We start from the raw sequence: 19,888 nt of genomic DNA, 5'->3' as shown, positions 1-19,888 counted from the left end.
TGTCTACAGGAGCGTGGTTCAACTGTCAAAGTGGCTACGCTAGCTCCGCTGACGCTAATGGACGCGCGCCACTGAGATCAAAGTAAGAAGCATACGCGCGCATTTCCTGCTTATGATAAATCTATGGCTCCAGATTGGATTAGGCCACATGAAAGGAACATACACAGCGAAAGATATGTGTGTAGCATCAAATGTGCATTCATGTCGCATCAAATGTGCATTCATGTCGCATAGCATTTGTGTTATGACTTCAGACTGCAGACGGCCATTTGTTCATATTAAAACACTGGCCCTATATTTAGATGCTCGTGAGAGACTGGTTTCTCAGTCAGTGGCGGCTTTTATCCTATGTTCCAAGTGAAAAACAGGGACTTTTTTGTACTTTGTGTTGAAGTTAAAGCCCACTCGATTTCTATTTATTGACACGGGTGACTGTGGTGCAGCGTGATAAGCCGTCATCCAGCTCCAGGACGGTGGCAGTTTGAAACCTCCATCTCGCACACATTGTAGTCTTTTCCCCATAAAAACCACTACACTGGAATCTCTCTACATTGTGCAGCAGGAGCAAATTTGTGGAATTTCTAGGGCTGTCGGCCTTTAGTCGTTTAGATCAGGGGTCCCCAACCACCGGGCAGGGGCCCAAAACCGGGCCGCGGGCCATCTACTACAGGGCCCCAGAGGCAAATGTATTTTTTTATTTTTTGTCTTTTTAAGTCTGTTGCCAAGTCTCAATATTATATGTTTTAATCATGAAAATATGGAGCCAATTAATCTATTAAACAGCAAACATAAAATAAGACTGTTGTTACTGGCTCTGCCCCCTTCAACCGGTCCCTGAAAAGAAATCTTGTGATCAAACCGGTCCTCTTGGGGACCGCTGGTTTAGATGATTAATCAGTCGATGTTGTTTTAATTGACCAAAATTATATAGTCAGCTAATCATTTAGTATTTCTATGGAACAACAGCAAAAAGTTGAAGGCATGGAGTGAACCAGCTGGAAATTCGGGACTTTTAATTTAGTTGAATCTACCTTTTTTTTACACATAAATACGCTGTTTCCTGGCATTTGTCTGAATAAGTCATTGTTTTTGGAGTGATCGTAGTCTTAAAGTCTGAAGTTTGGTAGGGCATGTATTTAGCTGACCAAGAATTTGACTACAGCCTACGGAATTTCAACAATGTTTTGCACAAGACACGAGTTTGTAATGTAAGTCCCGTCACGTAGGATCTGCATTAATAACACCACAAAACATACAATAGCTCTGTAGTTTTGCAGTGATGTGCTAATATCAATTTATTTTGAGACAATTCACTGTTAAGATCTATTCATCAAGTTGTCCTGCCAGTGTTGGGCAACTAATCAATTTTTTTTTCGGTACCTTTGTTCCCCATCATTAGCCTTTTCCCCTGAAATCCTTCCACAAACATGCCCAGACTGACAAAGAACAGTGTGCTATCATGGAAACACCAGCCCATCTGTTATTCTTGGATATCCACCTCTACACTCAGAATTATTCATCTCTGACCATGAATAACTCGACACATGGGCCAATCTACATAAATTATCAGCGGAGTATGTCATTGTGAGCACATGTGCGCCGCTGCCTAACTTCTGCCTACTGTAAATGCAGGAGCAACAATCATCCTCTCCATTTCAGTGAACAGCAGGGTTATTACTGTACGGCCGTTTTGTATTCAGGCTGAGAGTTGCCCAACTGGCAGAAATGGAGGAAGTATTTGCTATGTGTAAGAAAAGTGGGTAATATATCAAGATACCGCTATATATTACATAAAATAATAATATTCAATGAAGAAATTTTAAAAAGCAATGACCATTAAAACCTTATTTCATTAAGAACTTTCATTTAATATCCAAAAAAAGAGGAAAAAGGGCAGTTTTGTTTTAACCGATGAAGAACGGGAAAATACATGTACATCTCAAAGAAGTACCACAAAATCACATGTTTGGAGGGAGATGTCAACACTATGCCAAAGTGAAAAGAAACTGTGGTTGCCAGGACGCCCACCATGACCATGTGTTTTGGGACTGTCCTGTCTTGGAATAAGATAAACAAAGCGCTACAGACTATTTTTGACATCTCCGCCCGCTCGATTTCGTAGAAGTATTTGTCCTTTTTTGTTTTAAATGTTTCTTTAGATGTTCTGTTCTACTTGTGTCTTCAGTATTTTGTTTTCACCCTCTGATCTGGTTCTTTTATCTGTGTTTTCTGTGTCTAATTTTTAAAAAAATAAAAATGTTGATTTAAAAAATTTGACATTTTTCTATATAGTGATACTTATTTCCTTTAGTGGATAATTTTACAACCCATTTCCAACTCTCTGATACTTAAAACCTGAGCTGAATATCATTATCAGGAGTAATTGTTGTCACTATTGCCCTCCCCTATGGAACTTATGTACAATATAGACCAGTTAATGATTATTCTATTACTAAATTCATTCAACAATATTCAAAAAATCAAATAGTTGTGATTAATCAATTAACTTTTCCTACATTGCCTACTCCAGTCACAATAAAGCAAGGAGAGGGAAAAACTGCCTATATAAGCATTCAACTCGCAGTGGGAAGTAAAAACCTTCTGCTACTGCGTCTAAAACAGAACCCCCTCCTTCTGCTCAAACAGCAGTTCAAAATATAAATAACTTAACTTCATTACTGTGTTGGCAATTCTTTTATTTTTTTAAATGTGAGTTAGATAATTGTGGGGGAATCATGAAATCTAGTGCCAAGTGGCCACACTGCAGCTACACCCAACCCAAGGAAGGACTGAATCACACAGAATCCACTGTGGCAGCGGGATAAACGCCAAAAGATCAGTTATGACTCAAGCATGAATCATAGACGAGAACATGTTCCATCAGAGAGCGACAGAGAGAAACAAGAGAAACAGCCTGGCTTCTCCAGACTAAGACACAAAGGAGCTGGAGAAGAGAATATGGAAGGACTCTCATGTTAAGGCTTTGAGAGATGTGATGAGATGTGTTCACGCCCGGCAATAATCTCTGGCCTCACTCACAAGTTAGATGTCTTCCAAATACAAAGATGCATTGTAAAGATACCTGGTCAGGTTATATGCTGGGTCAAATGCCCGGAACACGTCCTGAGGGAAGCGCCCAATGTTTGGAGACAAATTAAATGTACAAAAAACTGACTTTCTCTTTTTCTGGTGACCCCTTTTGACCTTTAGAAAGACCCATAATCTCAAAATCACAAATTTAGGTGTGGTCCTCCTTAAAGATCTATCAACCACTTTGGAGAAAAAATGATACCCCTCTTTTACTACTAGAAAAAAAACATATTTTATGAATCAAAATATCAAAGTTTTGCACCCAACAGCACATAATTTGATATTTAAAGTCTGGACAACAAAATAACTAAATGTTTGTTACCAGGTTGTAGAAAATAATCAAATTAAAAAGCTTTCAAATATAGTTATTTACAAATGATAATTATTATTATAACCAAGAAATCAAATCAACTATTATAACCCTCTGACTGAAATAATTATTAAGGCCTATAAATCTAAACTTTCAAGGGGAATAAAATCTAAATTATATGCAGCTTTCATTTCTTTGCTTGTTGTTAAGTGCTCTCTGGTCTTTTTTGTGTGTTTTGTGTTGTTTATATGTTCTAAAATAAAATAAATAAAATAAATAAAATAAATAAAATAAATAAAATAAATAAAATAAATAAAATAAATAAAATAAATAAAATAAATAAAATAAATAAAATAAATAAAATAAATAAAATAAATAATCTTATTTATAGAGCACAAGTATGTCTTTCAAATTACTTTATGGGATACAAAATACAAATACAATTAAAGCCGCAAGCGGCATCCAACGGCCCTCGCGGGCCGCCGCCCTTCCGACTCTGCGCTTTCGACTTGATAAAGATGGCGCCCTTATTGTGTTGAATTAAAAAAGAACTTGACAGACGGCGACACAATTGACATGGCAAATCCAGTGCAAATGAACACAAATGTCGGTCAAATGTGCGGGTCCGCCACACAGAGACCGTGACACTTGGAATAAAAATATGGATAACTTTTGATGCCCCGCTTGTGTAGATGATTTTCCTCAAATATGAGCTTGATCGAGCTATTGCCCTTAGAGGAGTTTGTTAAAGTGTGAAGCGTAAATGTGAACATTTCAGAGATTTCACTGTTTTCCCATTTCTGACATATATTTGCGGGTCCGCCACACAGAGACCGTAGCACTTAGAATCAAAATATGGATAGGTTTTGATGCCCCGCTTGTGTAGATGATATTCTCCAAATATGAACTTGATCGGACAATCGCCCTAGGAGGAGTTCGTTAAAGTGTGAAGCGTAAAAATGTGGTGATTTGAGCGATTCTACGATTTTCCCATAAGGATAACATGGGATGTTTCTGTCATCGCTACGGTTACGCCGTACAAAATATGACTTTGGCTCTCATACTTTTATGATCAGGATGGCAAATTAGAATTTTGTTCAAAATATCATGTCATTTGGAAAAACTATTGTTTATAGGCCACTCTGAAGGCCAAATAGTCAGAATTCTGGGAAACGTTTGCGGCTCCGTCGCACAGAGACCGTAAAAGCTATCCTTAAAATTTGGATAACTTTAGATGCCCCACTTGTCTAGAGGACGTGCACCGATTTTGAGGTCGGTGGGCAAAACGCACTAGAAGGAGTTTGTTAAAGTGTGAAACAGAAAAATGTGGATATTCGAGAGATTTAGCGGTTTTCCCATAGGGATAACATGGGAGGTTTATGTCATCGCTACGACTACGCCGTAAAAATTAAGCCATTTGTCTGATAAGCTTTTTTGATCGGGGCGCCAAAATAGAATTTTGGATAAAGTTTAGAAAATTTTGGTAAAACTAATTTTTGACCTTCAATGTTAATTTAAAGGTCACTCTGTAGGGGGCGCTATCGCGCCCATTTCAATTTTGTCATCCTAAACTGGTCCAAACTAGAAAGTTGAACAACTGATTCAAATTTGGTCCTAATCGGACTTGTTTTGATCAAATGGGAACAATTTTTAGATCTGCAATATCCCAAAATAAGTTGTCCAACTTTGCGGCTGCGCCGCACACAGACCGTAAAAGGTATCTCAAAAAATTGGATAACTTTAGATGCCCCACTTGTCTAGAGGACGTACACCGATTTAGAAGTTGGTGGGCAAAACGCACTAGGAGGAGTTTGTTAAAGTGTAAAACATAAAAATGTGGTAATTTGAGAGATTTTGCTGTTTTCCCATTTGTGACATATATTTGCGGGTCCGCCACACAGAGACCGTAGCACTTAGAACAAAAATATGGATAACTTTTGATGCCCCGCTTGTATAGATGATTTTCCCCAAATATGAGTTTGATCAAACAATCGCACTAGGAGGAGTTTGTTAAAGTGTGAAGCGTAAAAATGTGGTGATTTGAGCAATTTCGCGATTTTCCCATAAGGATATCATGGGATGTTTCTGTCATCGTTACGGTTACGCCGTACAAAATATGACTTTGGCTCTCATACTTTTATGATCAGGATGGCAAATTAGAATTTTGTGCAAAATATAATGTCATTTGGAAAAACTCTATTGTTTATAGGCCACTCTGAAGGCCAAATAGTCAGAATTCAGGGAAAAGTTTGCGGCTCCGTCGCACAGAGGCCGTAAAAGTTATCCTTAAAATTTGGATAACTTTAGATGCCCCACTTGTCTAGGGGACGTACACAGATTTTGAGGTCGGTGGGCAAAACGCCCTAGGAGGAGTTCGCTGAAGTGTGAAACAGAAAAATGTGGATATTCGAGAGATTTAGCATTTTCCCATAGGGATAACATGGGAGGTTTCCGTCATAGCTACGGCTACGCCGTAAAAATTAAGGCATAAGTTTGATTAGCCTTTTGCTCGGGACCCCAAAATATAATTTTGGGCAAAGTTTAGAACATTTGTGTAAAACCAGTTTTTGTCCATCAATGTTCACTCAAAGGCAACTCTGTAGGGGGCGCTATTGCGCCCATTTCAATTTTGTCATCCTAAACTGGTCCAAACTTGAAAGTTTAACAACTGATTCAAATTTGGTCCTAATCGGACTCGTTTTGATCAAATGGGAGCAATTTTTAGAATTGCAATATCTCAAAATAAGTTGTCCAACTTTGCGGCTGCGCCGCACACAGACCGTAAAAGGTATCTCAAAAAATTTGATAACTTTAGATGCCCCACTTGTCCAGAGGACGTACGCCGATTTTGAAGTCGGTGGGCAAAACGCCCTAGGAGGAGTTCGTCAAAGTTTGACGTGAACAAAATGGCTAACACAGCGTGTTTTCATTTTCAAAGGAAGATGGCGGCCATAGGGCAAGTCTGGGGGCGTGGCCACAATAATACGCCCATTCACTCATTGTTGACTTTTTCTGTCATAGCAGGAGTAAGTATGCATGATCCATGCCTTCGGCATGGGCTAGTTCACTGTACTTGCCAGGGGCGACGGGGTCCCAAACAGTTGAAACGCTGCCTTCGGCAGCGTTGCGGGAGCAATAGGCCCTCCGCCCTGCTGGGGCTCGGGCCTAATAATAAAAATAATAATATTTTTAGCAAAAACAATATAGCCGTTTCCACTATAACAACAAATTATACATCGTTTGAAAGCTCTAAGCCTTCCCCATGCCGCCATGGGGTGGAATCATCATTACGAGCGCTTACGCGCTCGTCACTCCCTATTTCGTCGGGATGCCCCGCCCACTCCCCATAGACTTCCATTGATTTGAGCAGATACAAGCATGGCCCATGCCTGCGGCATGGGTTCTCGCGTACGGGACGATGCCAGGATTGTTTTTGGAGGAATGCAGCGCTTTGCGCTGCTGTTGTCAACAATGAGTGAATGGGCGTGACTATTTCTGTCATAGCAGGAGTAAGTATGCATGATCCATGCCTTCGGCATGGGCTAGTTCACTGTACTTGCCAGGGGCGACGGGGTACCAAACATGCGGGCTGCGCCCGCATGTTTAGTCAGACAGTTGCAACGCTGCCTTCGGCAGCGTTGCGGGAGCAATAGGCCCTCCGCCCTGCTGGGGCTCGGGCCTAAAAATCAAGGTGAGAAGCCATTCATAATCTTCTTTGTCTGATAAAGGCAACCCCTGGGGATTATTGCTGTAGTGTTTTTGCACAACCTATTCAAGGTCATTGTATTTTCTGATAGGCAGACACCTGAGGCTGCTGTCTTTTCATTATAGCTGCTTCTCCATGTTGGCTCACTGTCAGTCCTCTGTGCCATCACGGTCAGGCAACATGCCCTTGTTACAATATGAACAGCAACTAATTGGCAAATATCACTTAAAATTATAGGTCTATTAATTTAATAGAAATGCAGTTGGTCTTGGTTTAGTCTATGATACGTTTTGGAGACATTGGGATTCAATATTAAAATCATATCTTGCCATTAGAGAGGGTTGACAGAGGAAGGGTATCCACTGTAAAACACACATATGATTAATATGCAAATTACAAACTAGCAGATGATTTTCTCCAGTGAAGTTAACCGTAAGAAGATAGACAGGCTATTTAATCAGCCATGCAATTCAAGAAAGGAATTATCTGTTTTTGAATGAATGATTGAAGTAGTGAAACTGTGAATCTTAAAGGGATATTGAAACAACATTGTCAGTGTAAATGTGTGCTTATTCCCAGACCTACTTTGAAGAACAAAATGAAGAGGAAGGTACTGCCTTTTGAATTAACTTGGGCAAGAGGAAATTCAGATTAAATGATGACAAAATGCAATTCTAGAAAATGTACAGCAATAGTCAAACTAAGCCAACGGCAAGTGGATAATGGAAAGAGGAACTTAGATAGTGTAAATATGTTGTTGTTTTCGGATAGTATGTAATGTTACATGTTATAAATAATCACATTTTCAAACTAATTATCCAAAAGAAAATCCAAAAATGGTTGACCAATGCCGTTATCATGACAAGTTCCATTATCCTGATAGTATATTTATACATGCAAGTAATAAACCTCCCCCTACCATCCGCAATTTCAACGAATGAACAAAAATTACTTGCATTCAAGCATTATTTTTCACTATGTCCTCATTAAACACTAGCCACAAAAAAGAAAGAGAAGATGTAAAAGTGATGTGTTTTATGTGTTGACAAGCTGTCAGATGTGACGGTAAAAAGCTAAATCAAAGACATTAAAAAGCTAAATCAAAGCCCACCAGTGATGTCGTCCTTGGTGTGGAAGCAGAGAACAGAGATATAAGACCATAAAACACAATAAAAATTGATTTCCTCCCCTCCCCATTCATCAAGCCTCCTTCTCCAAACATGTGAGCGATCATTTCTGAGTGAGGTGCTAAAAACACCGTGGCAGGGGGTGGTCTCTGTTCATTTCTGTAAATGATGCATGATCAAGGAAAAGCAGAGCTGGAATACCACCAGGCGCTGTTTCGTCTGCAAATCCATATCTGACATTTGTGTTGGAGGCTTGAGCCATTATGCCTGAACAATGCTGCCCCAGTATGTGGTCTCCACTGAGCACAGAGGGCTGGGCTTAGGCTCTGACATGTGCTGTGGTCCGCATGCCACTAATATGCTTTTAATACATTATGCTGTTAACTAGAAGTGTTTGTGACAGACAGTTGAAACTAGAGCTTAATTGTGATTATTCTGATTATTTCAAGTATTGCAATTGTAATTACGAAAGGTTTGTGACTTGTGTTTCAATAATAAGATTTTATTCAAATATCACATTGTGAATCAGTGGACCGGCCTCCTGCTGGTGCCAGAGTCAGGACTAAACATGGACCGGCCTCCTGCTGGTGCCAGAGTCAGGACAAAACATGGGGAATCTGCGTTTCAGTTTTAAGCAGCTAAAATCCGGAACAGTCTTCCTGAAGATGTGAGACAGGCTTCTACTCTGACAATGTTCAAATCTAAGCTAAAAACAGTTTTGTTCAGCTGTGCATATGACTTAAATTGTTTTTAATTACTTAATATGATTTCTGTTTCTGAAATTTCTTTGTGATTTTAATGCATTTTTCCTGCTGTGTGAAGCACTTTGAATTGCCTTGTGTATGAAATGTGCTCTACAAATAAACTTGCCTTGCCTAAATGTATCCAGGATGATGGAAAAACGACTAACATCACACACATTTAAGAACCTGTTTGTACAGATCTTAACTACAGGGTTATGCAGAATAAGACAAGCTTACAATATGCTAACAACGAGATCAAATGATATAATACGTATGCTCATTGTATCATACACTTTCTGAGGTTTGAACTCTATGGAGAATTTACTTTCCAAAATAGAACTCCACAAACATTAAACCTTATCATTATCTATTAGGGATTGTGTCCTCAAATGCAGTATTATTTCAGGCTTTTTTTGTGTATTAATGTTGACAGAGAGTTTTTGTTTAATGTGGATAGGTCCAGTACCATAATTACAGAGATTTGAACAATAAATAAATTCTGACATGACCTCCAGCTCATTTTTTCTAGAGAGGATTTCTACAAAGTTGAGATGTCACGTAAACCCAACCCAACAAAACATAAACAAATGAACCTAATACATAGCAAATGTGTTTCCTATATTCGCTTTATTCGCCCACACCGACCTGTTATGCCTTTGTAAACATCCTGCACTTAAACTAAATGTATAGTGAAAGAATAAGCATAGTATACAGTATACAGCAAGTGTATCCTTTGAATTTCTTAAACCATAAATTATGCACACTTCACAACCTGGTGGTCCTGATTCAGTGGTCTTAAGCTGTTCATCATTGTCCATAAGTGAAACAATAATCGGGGCCATTCCTTGCGGGTGTGCCCATTGTGACCCGCTCTGTAATTAATGAGAATGGCGCTGCTCACGGCAACTGTTAAATAGTTGTACTTTAAATAGGAATAAATAAATTATGCATGTGGTTTAATTATCCCGGTAAATAGACTACCTCGCTGCTTAGAAGTGAAAGACAGACTATAGGGACAGAAATCCCAGACATTGCTAAAAGGGCCCCTTTTCACACTTGTACATGTATTTCTCCAGGCTGATGTCACCCAAGGACAGGCTGATTCACTCAGACTCGCTGCTGCTGTTAAAAGTGTCCTTGACTGAGCTCAGGTTACACACACACAGTGGAGTCAGGCGGTCCCATGTGGTCCTATTATGGCAGCTCAAAAGCCTGTGCTATTCTGTTGGCTTCCAGCAAAACACAATGGGGCTCTCCCAAGGACCTCCAAAATGGAAGGGGGGGTTCCCTGACACCACAGGCTATGTGTGGACATGTGTGTGTGTGTTTTCTTTGGTCTTTTTTTGACTGGTTATTATCCGAGCCTGATGGCTGGGCTGCACCCTTCCCCTCCGTATCAAAAGGCTAAAGGCGCGCAGCACTGAAGGGCTTAGCATCTGTTAGCACTGGCTGAAGAAAAGGAGTTCGAGAGTGCACAGACGTGGATACTAATTAGACACAAATGGATTACATGGATGAAATTAACATTATTACTCACTTATTACTTAATGACAAGATGTATTTGTATGAAATGTTAGATTTTCTTTGCTCTTATTTTTGTATTCCTGTTTTTATTATTATTATTATTATTATTATTAGCCTTATAATTCCGGCAAGTATAAAACTGTCAAGCTTTGAGCAGTAGGTCCGTCCATGTGCTGGTCCGTCATGTATTTAAAAAAACAATATTGGAAGTAGTGTAAAAACTTTTTGTTTTTTATTCTGAACGCAAAATGAAATCATGTGACCATTACTTAAACAAATTGAATTGGAATTTTTTTGTAAGTGCAACACAAAGCGGTACAATTGATAAGTGGAAGGAAAATTATACATATTTTCATCAAAAGTATTCAACCTATTTTCCTTAATTGTATCCAATTGCTGTCAGAGGTTGCCTGATGATTGCTGAAATATGAAACATTGACCTTATAATTAACTAGAATCCACCTGTGAGCATAAATGCAGCTATTCTGTGAATATTACAGAAGTTTGTAAAGGGAATGTTGGAGAACAAACAGCCTCATGAAGTCTAAAGAACACACCAGACAGGCCAGGGATACAAGTTAAAAGCAGGGTGAAATTATAAAAAGCATGGAGCACTGTTTAAACCCACATCCGGAAATGTAAAGCGTATGGCACAATTACAAACCTACCATGACATGGCCGTCCACCAAAACTTAAAGGCTGAATAAGGAGAGCACTGATCAGAGATGTAGCCAAGAGGCCCATGGGAACTCTGGAGGAGCTTCAGCGTACTACAGCTCTGGTAGCCAAGGAATCTGTCCACAGGATAACTATTAATCATGCCCTACACTGGCCTTTATGGAAGAGTGGCAAGAAGAAGCCCGTGTTAAGAAGTCCGGTTTGCAGTTTGCAAGAATTGAACGTTTTGGTTAAACATCAAAACGCTGTGTGTGGTGGAAAATGAACATGACTGAACACACCATCCCCACTGTCAAACATGGTGGTGACAACATCATGCTGTGGGGCTGCTTTTCTACAGCAGAGACAGGGAAGCTGCTCAGAGAAGATGGGAAGTCTTGAAAGAAAACCTGTGTTAGAATGGCTCAGTCAAAGTATAGACCTAAATCCACCTGTGAATCTGTGGCAAGATGTAGGTGTGCAAAGCTGGTGGAGACGTACCCAAAAGACAAAGATGGCGTATTCAAACCTCTGCTTCATGAGTTGAGGAGCAAACGCTTAAACCGCTGCAGCATATTCAAACAGAGGCAACAGTCTAACATTGACTTTAATTTGACCGTATGTATGTCTTTCTTACAGCCAGGTCCAAGAGCATGGTGATGGGCGAAGTGTCTCGGGGCCCGTGCCGCCCGGGCTCTCCAGGCCTCCAGGAGGGGGCTCTCAAGGCAGGCTGGCTCAAGAAGCAGCGCAGCATCATGAAGAACTGGCAGCTGAGGTGGTTTGTGCTGCGCGCTGACCACCTCTACTTCTTTAAAGACGAGGAGGAGACCAAACCCCAGGTGAGAACCATACGACAGAAAGAAATACAAATAATTAATGTAATGATGACATGTAATATTAGATAGTAGAGCAGCTTAAAGGTCCACCATGAAGCCCAAGAGTCCAAGAGTACATTTAGTCTGTGTGTCATTCTTATTGCTGTAATCAAATCAAATCAAATCAATTTATTTTTGTAAGGCCCAAAATCACAACAACAGTTGCCTCTGAGGGCCACAGGGAGAAATGAATCAACAATGTCTGTGGTGGCGAGGGACGATGTCCCAGACTCCTCTGTCCTTAGACTCTCCTTCTCGGCCAGGAAAAAACTACAAAAAAAACCTCTTTGGGAAAAAAGCGTAGAAACCTGGAGGAGTTCCAGTGAAGGAGAGATCCGACTCTCACAGACGGACAGACGGACACGAGGGAGACTCTTCAGGCAGATGAGGGACCGTCTGAGGCGAACTGGAGCCACTCTTCAGGCAGATGAGGGACCGTCTGAGGCGAACTGGACCCACTCTTCAGGCAGATGAGGGACCGACTGAGTCGAGCTGGACCCACTCTTCAGGCAGATGAGGGACCGTCCACACAGGGCAGGGACCACTTCACCAGGGGAGGGGCATCTGGGTCCACAGGTCCTCAAGAGTGAGAGAAAGAAAAAGAAGGCGGTGAACAGTTTGCAAGTGGAATCAAAAAATAAATATTGTTTGATAGCATAAGTAGTCAGAAGAGGAGGATAGTGCTCAAGCTGTCATACTTCCCCCAGCATAGTTACTCCTAGGGCAGCGTAGCTAAAGCTGTGGGTTTATGTTTCTGTTCCTAACTAGTCTGACCATAAGCGTTTTCGAAGAGGAACGTTTTAAGCCTGGACTTAAATGAAGAGACTGTGTCAGCATATTTAACATGGGTCGGAAGCTGAAACAGAAGGTCATTAGGCCAAAGCGTGCCTCCCCATGGTACAACCAAGAACTGCGTTCACATAAACAAAGAGTTAGAAAGTTAGAGGGATTATTTCGTCGCTCTCACACAGAAGAATCCCTAAAAGCATGGAAAAGTTGCCTGCTGTCCTATAAGCAGGCTCTGCGTAAGGCCCAAACCAGATATCATTCAAATCTAAGAGAAGTCAACAAAAGTAACACTAAATTCCTTTTCAGCACTGTAGCTAGGCTAACAAACTGTCACAGTGCAGTAGAGCCCTCAATCCCAGCTACTCTCAGCTCTGATGATTTCCTCCTATTTTTTAACAATAAAATAAAAACAATCAGAGATAAATTAGATGAAATTACCCCCGCTATTAGCCCTGAACTAGCCCAAGCTGTAAATCTAACGTCCCATATAAATCCACCTGTAAACTTAGAAAGGTTCACAGCTGTTGATCAAGCAGAGATAACTTCAGCCATTATGTCCTCTAAAAGCTCAACTTGTGTCCTAGACCCCATTCCAAGCAGACTCCTCAAAGACATTCTCCCCCTAATTATAGACCCTATTCTTCATATAATAAATACTTCACTCGAAAGTGGCTATGTTCCACAGTCCTTCAAACATGCAGTCATTAAACCTCTTCTGAAAAAGCCTAATCTAGATCCCGACCTATTGGTAAACTACAGACCTATTTCAAATCTTCCCTTCGTCTCTAAAATCCTTGAAAAAGTTGTAGTAAAACAGCTTTGTCGCCACCTGCAGGACAATAACTTATTTGAAGTTTTCCAGTCAGGGTTCAGAGCCCACCACAGCACTGAAACTGCACTAGTTAAAGTCACAAATGATTTGTTATTAGCCGCTGACGATGGACTGGTCTCAATCCTGGTTCTGTTGGACCTCAGCGCAGCGTTTGACACCATTGACCACAACATTCTACTGCAGAGGTTAGAATGTGATGTACGTGCCGGAGGAACCGCCCTCAGCTGGTTTAAATCCTATCTATCTGATAGGTTCCAATTTGTTAATATAAACCAGAGCTCCTCACCATGCTCTAAAGTAATTTATGGTGTGCCACAGGGTTCGGTACTCGGTCCAATTCTGTTTACTCTTTATATGCTGCCATTAGGCAACATTATCAGAAAGCATGGCATTAACTTCCACTGCTATGCAGATGACACTCAGCTGTATTTATCAATGAAACCTGATCATAGCGATCAAGTAGACAGACTTAGTACTTGTGTGAAGGATATAAAAACCTGGATGACACTTAATTATCTGCTTCTTAACCCTGAAAAAAACGAGGTCATTGTGCTTGGCCCTAAGCATCTACGAGACGGTCTATCTGAGCAGATAGCCACACTGGACAATGTTAGTGTAGCCTCTAGTTCTACTGTAAGAAATCTTGGAGTCTTATTTGACCAGGAGCTCTCATTTAAAGCTCATATAAATCAAGCCTGTAAAACAGCCTATTTCCATTTGCGCAACATCGCCAAAATCAGAAGAATCCTGCCTAAAAACTTATCCATGCATTTGTAACGACTAGATTAGACTACTGTAACTCCCTGCTTGCAGCGTGTCCTAAAAGCTCCATAAAAAGCTTTCAACTGGTTCAAAATGCAGCAGCAAGATTACTAACAGGAACAAAAAGAAGAGAGCACATTACGCCAGTGCTGAAGTCTCTTCACTGGCTCCCCGTCGAGTTTAGAATCAAATTCAAAATTCTACTCTTGACCTACAAAACCATAAATGACATGGCCCCATCCTACCTCAAAGATGGTATAGAACCATATCATCCAAACAGAGCTCTTCGCTCTCAGAATGCCGGCCTTCTGGTGGTGCCAAGAGTCTCTAAAAGTACTGTAGGAGGTGGAGCGTTTAGCTACCAAGCTCCTGTAAATACACTTTGGTGATGATTACTCAGCGCAAAAAGACCGATAAATCCCATCTCATGTTGGTGCATTACGACAAATAATAGTATATGACACACTCCATTAGTACCTTATTACAATTACATTAGCTGGAATCAATGCCATGGCTTCCTTTGAGCGATGTCATCTAAACGCATTAGGATGGCCCGTGGCTGACAGGCTTACATAGCTGTAACATGATGCCATGATGTAATCCCAACAAAAGAAAGCCGACCCCACCCTCGAACAGCACATGGCCTTTGGAGCGCCATCGTAATCGTCTCTTTGAATTCTTGGCCTAACGCTTGCATCGATTCGCTCACTCCTCGTTTCGTCGGACATACTCAGCGGCAGCAGACGTCCCCCCCTCGTCGTCTGCCGCTCAAAAAGTCCAAAGCCTCTGACAGACCGGCTTCCATCAGCGCTTGCCAATGCGTATTCGGCCTGTATTGATTTGCATCCCCCAGTGCATTCAAATTACACACATGGTTGAAAATTCATCAACGCACACACAAGTCGCCACCCCCCCCCCCCCCCCCCCCCCCCCCCCCTCGGAGCGTGTGCGTGAAATTGGAGTGAGGGAGCAATGGGGGGCTTACACAAAGGAAGACCACCTCCCTGACCAAGACGGAGATGTGATAATTGGTGGAAAGATGCAGGATCTATACTGGATCGAGCGTATATACAATATATAGTGCCCAATTACAAGCTGTAGTGATTGTGTTTGTTAATAGCGTGGTTATATATTAAAGTTATACATTAAACTAAAACAATGTAACAATCACTAACAAATTTCATTAAATTACTTGCCAATCGATGAAGAAAGCATACATGTAAATATTTAGCAGGAGAGTAAGCTAATAACCACAATTATGTTAATGCCACGTTTCGCTGTAAATATTGCATAACATTTGCTATTAACATGTCACTTCCCATAAAACCTTCTGATCATTACAGGATGAAAAGTATTAAATGTAGTAACAGGAACAGTAAAGCAAACTGGTTTAGGAACTTAATAGTAATGGTCGGACTTATTAATAACTGTTATTATTGTGTAGTATAGTAGGGCTGTGCAATTAATCACAGAGAGTTACAGAGAGTTTTACAGCCCAGGCTCTGTCAGTAAAAGCACGAGGTTTAGTTCAGACTTTGGAGTAATAAATCTGTGAAATCTTGCAATTATTAAAAGTCTGTATTGTTTATGTTCAGAAAATCAATTTTATTTTGAAAACCAAGATAGCTACAAATAAAGAAATGTTTAAAAAAAAAAAAAATCTACCAATTTGTAGAAAATATCATATGGATCATTTTTGTCATCTTGCCCTATATAAAATACACATCTTGTTTCAAACGCAGTGGGATTTTGTGTAGCATTAATGACGCTGGTTGGTAAATCGGGTTAAACTGGGTGTGTCCACTCTTAGCCAGGAATAAGACCTTCTAATGTAATCCCAGGTCTAATTACTTTTATCAAACAAGCAAAGGGGAAGTGTAAATTATTTTCTCCAACATGCCTCCTACACTTTGAGCGTTTGAATACTTTTCCAGTAAACATTCCATACATGCTGCGTTTTCCATTCATTCAACTCCAGCTCCTCGTGTTATTCCAAGCACATAGCACCCATGGGAGTTCTTCCCCCAATGGCTCCTGCCCTGCCTTGTGCTCTGGCTCTCCTCTGCTCCTGCCCCTCCATTTGTTTCCATGGCAACTAATGCTGGCGACGGCTGGGCCCTCAGGTCGGGACGATTTGGCAAGATCCTCTGACCGTTTGATGGAGGGTGCCAGAGTGCTGTTTAACAGGAGCTCTGGCAGGACTTCAGAGCCGGCCGGGCCACAGTGCTCCACACCAAATGGGTATTGATCTGAGTAATGTATTTGGATTATCTGTGATGGGTCTTTTTCAATGAGAAGAAGTGCTTCTTAAATGTTCAAATGGAGCAGTTGGTTGCTTGTTTGTTGTGCTATATAAAACACTTGAATCGTTCCAGATGTTGGTTGCAAAATGTTTAAAAGAAGATTTGGGTCTTTGTAAATCCAGGGAACCAGCAGCTCCCAGGATTAAGTACATTTGGGTAATATGCAGTCATTTTTTAAAAGAAAGTTTGCTTCTGTAATTCCTTCCGTAATTGGTCAAAGTTAAATCACGAAAGACATTAGAGCCTGATAATGCCTCACATTAGGGCTGTGATCCTTAAGGTGTCGACAGAGGTGACAAAAGTACTCAAGTACTCATCATAAAATACTTAAAGTAAAGAAGGGGATGGAGTTGTGTTAAAAAAATAATCAATTAAATCATGGGTTTTAAATGAATTATTCACAACTAATTTGACTTTAATCAAGTAGTAAACAGGTATATGTTAGAGATAAGACAGTTTAGATTTTTTTTCTATACATTTTAGCTTGTTAACCATGATGCAGGTTAAATAAAAGGAGAGCCACTGTTTATTTCACCCGAGGAGCTAAAGCCTGGTCTAGTCGTCCTCCTTCTGTGTTTCTGAACACACAGCAGTGATGTCACACATGTGCTCAGCAACACCGCACTCAAACATCACTAAAGTAGGATTCAGTTTGTTGAAGCGTCTACCTGCACATCGCCACGTGAACATGGCAAAAAGGCTGCGGGTGCGACTCCCTGAGCCTTTCTGTGTGGAGTTAGGATGTTTCCTCTGGGCTCTCCGGTTTCCCCATCAACACAAAACATGTACCAGTGAAGCTGGTCCTGACCAAGCCGAGCACAGAGATTTGGAGATGAGACCCAGCGACCACTGCTCTGAGGAGACGCCCCAGCGGCATTGAAGCATGGATCAATGCAGAGGACAATCTTCCATACGGGGACAATAAAGTGTAGCTTAACCTCTTCTGTAATATTTCTGTCAACAGGTCACGAGTGAGTGAGTGAGTCCACGTGAAATGAAAAAAAATATGATTCGGGTGCGCGCTTGGCTTTGTGAAAAGATTTTACATTGGAGTGGAAGTAAAAAGTAGCCAGAAATTTGAATACTTAAAGTAAAGTACAGATACGTACTGTGATGAAGTACAGATATTTTGTTATACAAATACTTTGTAACTTGCCACCTCGTCGATTATTCGGTCAATAATTACAGCATGGATCGACTATATATCAGTTGACAGATTATAAATATATATTATATTTATATAAAATGTATATCGACCACTACAGAAAGGAGAAGGCTAAAACACAAAAGAAAGTGGAGGACAGGACGCTGAAAAAGCACATTCATATACTGACTTGCCAACTAGGTGCAACATTAGATTAACCTTCTTGTGCTTTTCATTTCAGGGATTTATACCTCTCCATGGCTGCCAGGTGAATGAACTGACAGCCAATCCAGATGAACCGGGCAGACACCTTTTTGAGATAGTACCAGGTGAGTTTCTTCCTTCTTTCTGTGACAGACGTGCTTCGTTATCGCATCAGTTCGGTGTGGGAGGAACAAATGGGGGTCACAACAGAAGGGACAGACCCGAGGTAATGATCAGGGGCCAGGGCCGTGTGAGAGCTGTGTGATCTGTCCACACACTGTCTGCTTGTGCCGTCAGAGGTGGTCAGTAGGGACAAAAATCACAATTCTGGAACAATTACTCGTGTCTGTGTAGAGCCATTGCCAATCAAATCATAAGTCGCAGTTTACAATTCATGAATGATATGTTCTGACACTAAGTAGCTCTAGCATCCATTAGCAGAGGGTTGTTAAGATGTGTTTATCATTGGGGAAAAAGCAATAATATAGTGTGTGATGTGAGGCTCATAGTATTCATTGGATATGTAGCATTTTGGTCCGCTCTCATTAGTGATGCTATATACAATTTATGTGATGCTATTTAATCAAAGTAATGTGCATATTTTTAGTATCTAATTTGAATTCAAATGATCACTATACTATTCGGTCTTTCCTCATGTTACTGCATTGGTAAATGTGACATATACTGTATTATTAACACGACTTAATTTAAATCAAATGACTTGTGTAAGTACATTCCATCAAACAAATTGCTTTCCTTCAAATCCGGACACAGTTTCTTATTATGCATTTTAGACATAATGTATCTTGACACAACCTTGACTATTTTTGGGTTAATATGGAACGATTTATGTTTGCAGATAAATAACTGTCAAGGATAATTAATTCCCCTTGGTCTTATGGGATGTAGTCAATACTTATTAGAAATGTAAAGGTTTGCCTGGGCTGTCACAGAGAATTAAATCTGGTTTTAAATAGCAGATTCCTTAAGTGCTATTCTGTGTCTGTGCAGCAGAGAGCACTGTTAACCAAGTGTATTTGTGTGAGTTTAAGGCACCTCAGAAGGTCTTCTTCAAGGGCTAGAAATGTGCACATTGCAAACGATGACTGTATCTATATAATCATGTAAATAAACACATCAACCACCAAAAATATATTTCGCAGTTCCACCACAGTTTGTCCGAGTACAAAGTATGAATAAAAATGTGTTATAATAATGATAATACCAAGTTGAGAATGGAATGACTCTTCAAAAAAGGATTTCTAATTGCATTCTTGCATTCAAACGAACAGCATGTGTGTTCATAACTAGTAATAATTATCTTCAAGTTTTATTTTGAAGGTCAGTGATCCTTGTTTACGTTCAGCAGAATCCTTTAACAAAGTGCATTTCTCTAAATTGAAGAATAAAAGTAGAAAAGACAAGGATTATTTCCATTCTCTCTTGAATATGGACCTCCATAATACTAGATCTAAAAAGTACATCATATTCATTCACATTTTAGGCCACAACCTGTTTCCAGTAGACGAAGAGCGTGCAATCCCTGCGTTTCTGATTTGTGGAGCGTAAAAAAGGGCATTTCAACACAAGGGAAAATAAAATAAATGGAATCCAAACGGTCTCTCCATCATCGGGAGCTGCTGTGGGCCGTACATCTCAGGACACTTGAGGGGACGTCGTGCTTCATGTGTTGTTTCACCAACTTTCCCCTTGGGGCCTGGTTGGTTTGCCCCATTAACACTGCAGTCCACCTCAGCTCCATGTATCTGTCACAGTCATCTATACGCACTGTGAGTTTAAACCACATCATGGATAAAAAGGC

At 40.5% G+C, this 19,888-nt stretch overlaps 1 protein-coding gene across 2 annotated transcripts in view; it reads left to right on the top strand.

Moving 5' to 3' along the window:
* Positions 1-19,888, top strand: part of arhgap22b (Rho GTPase activating protein 22b) — a 43,975-nt gene that overhangs the window by 6,185 nt on the left and 17,902 nt on the right. For both annotated transcript variants that reach the window (XM_072456465.1, XM_072456464.1), the window contains exons 2-3: positions 11,797-11,996; positions 18,104-18,191. In XM_072456465.1, coding sequence (XP_072312566.1) covers positions 11,797-11,996; positions 18,104-18,191 — 288 coding nt within the window. The remainder of the gene's footprint in view (positions 1-11,796; positions 11,997-18,103; positions 18,192-19,888) is intronic.

This window comes from Eucyclogobius newberryi, unplaced genomic scaffold, assembly GCF_026437365.1.
Source record: "Eucyclogobius newberryi isolate DKJ021-1_F unplaced genomic scaffold, fEucNew1.0.hap1 SCAF_20, whole genome shotgun sequence".
Classification (NCBI taxonomy): Eukaryota; Metazoa; Chordata; class Actinopteri; order Gobiiformes; family Gobiidae; genus Eucyclogobius; species Eucyclogobius newberryi.
Note: the sequence above shows the minus strand (reverse complement) of the source record. Positions and strands in the feature narration are given on the sequence as shown.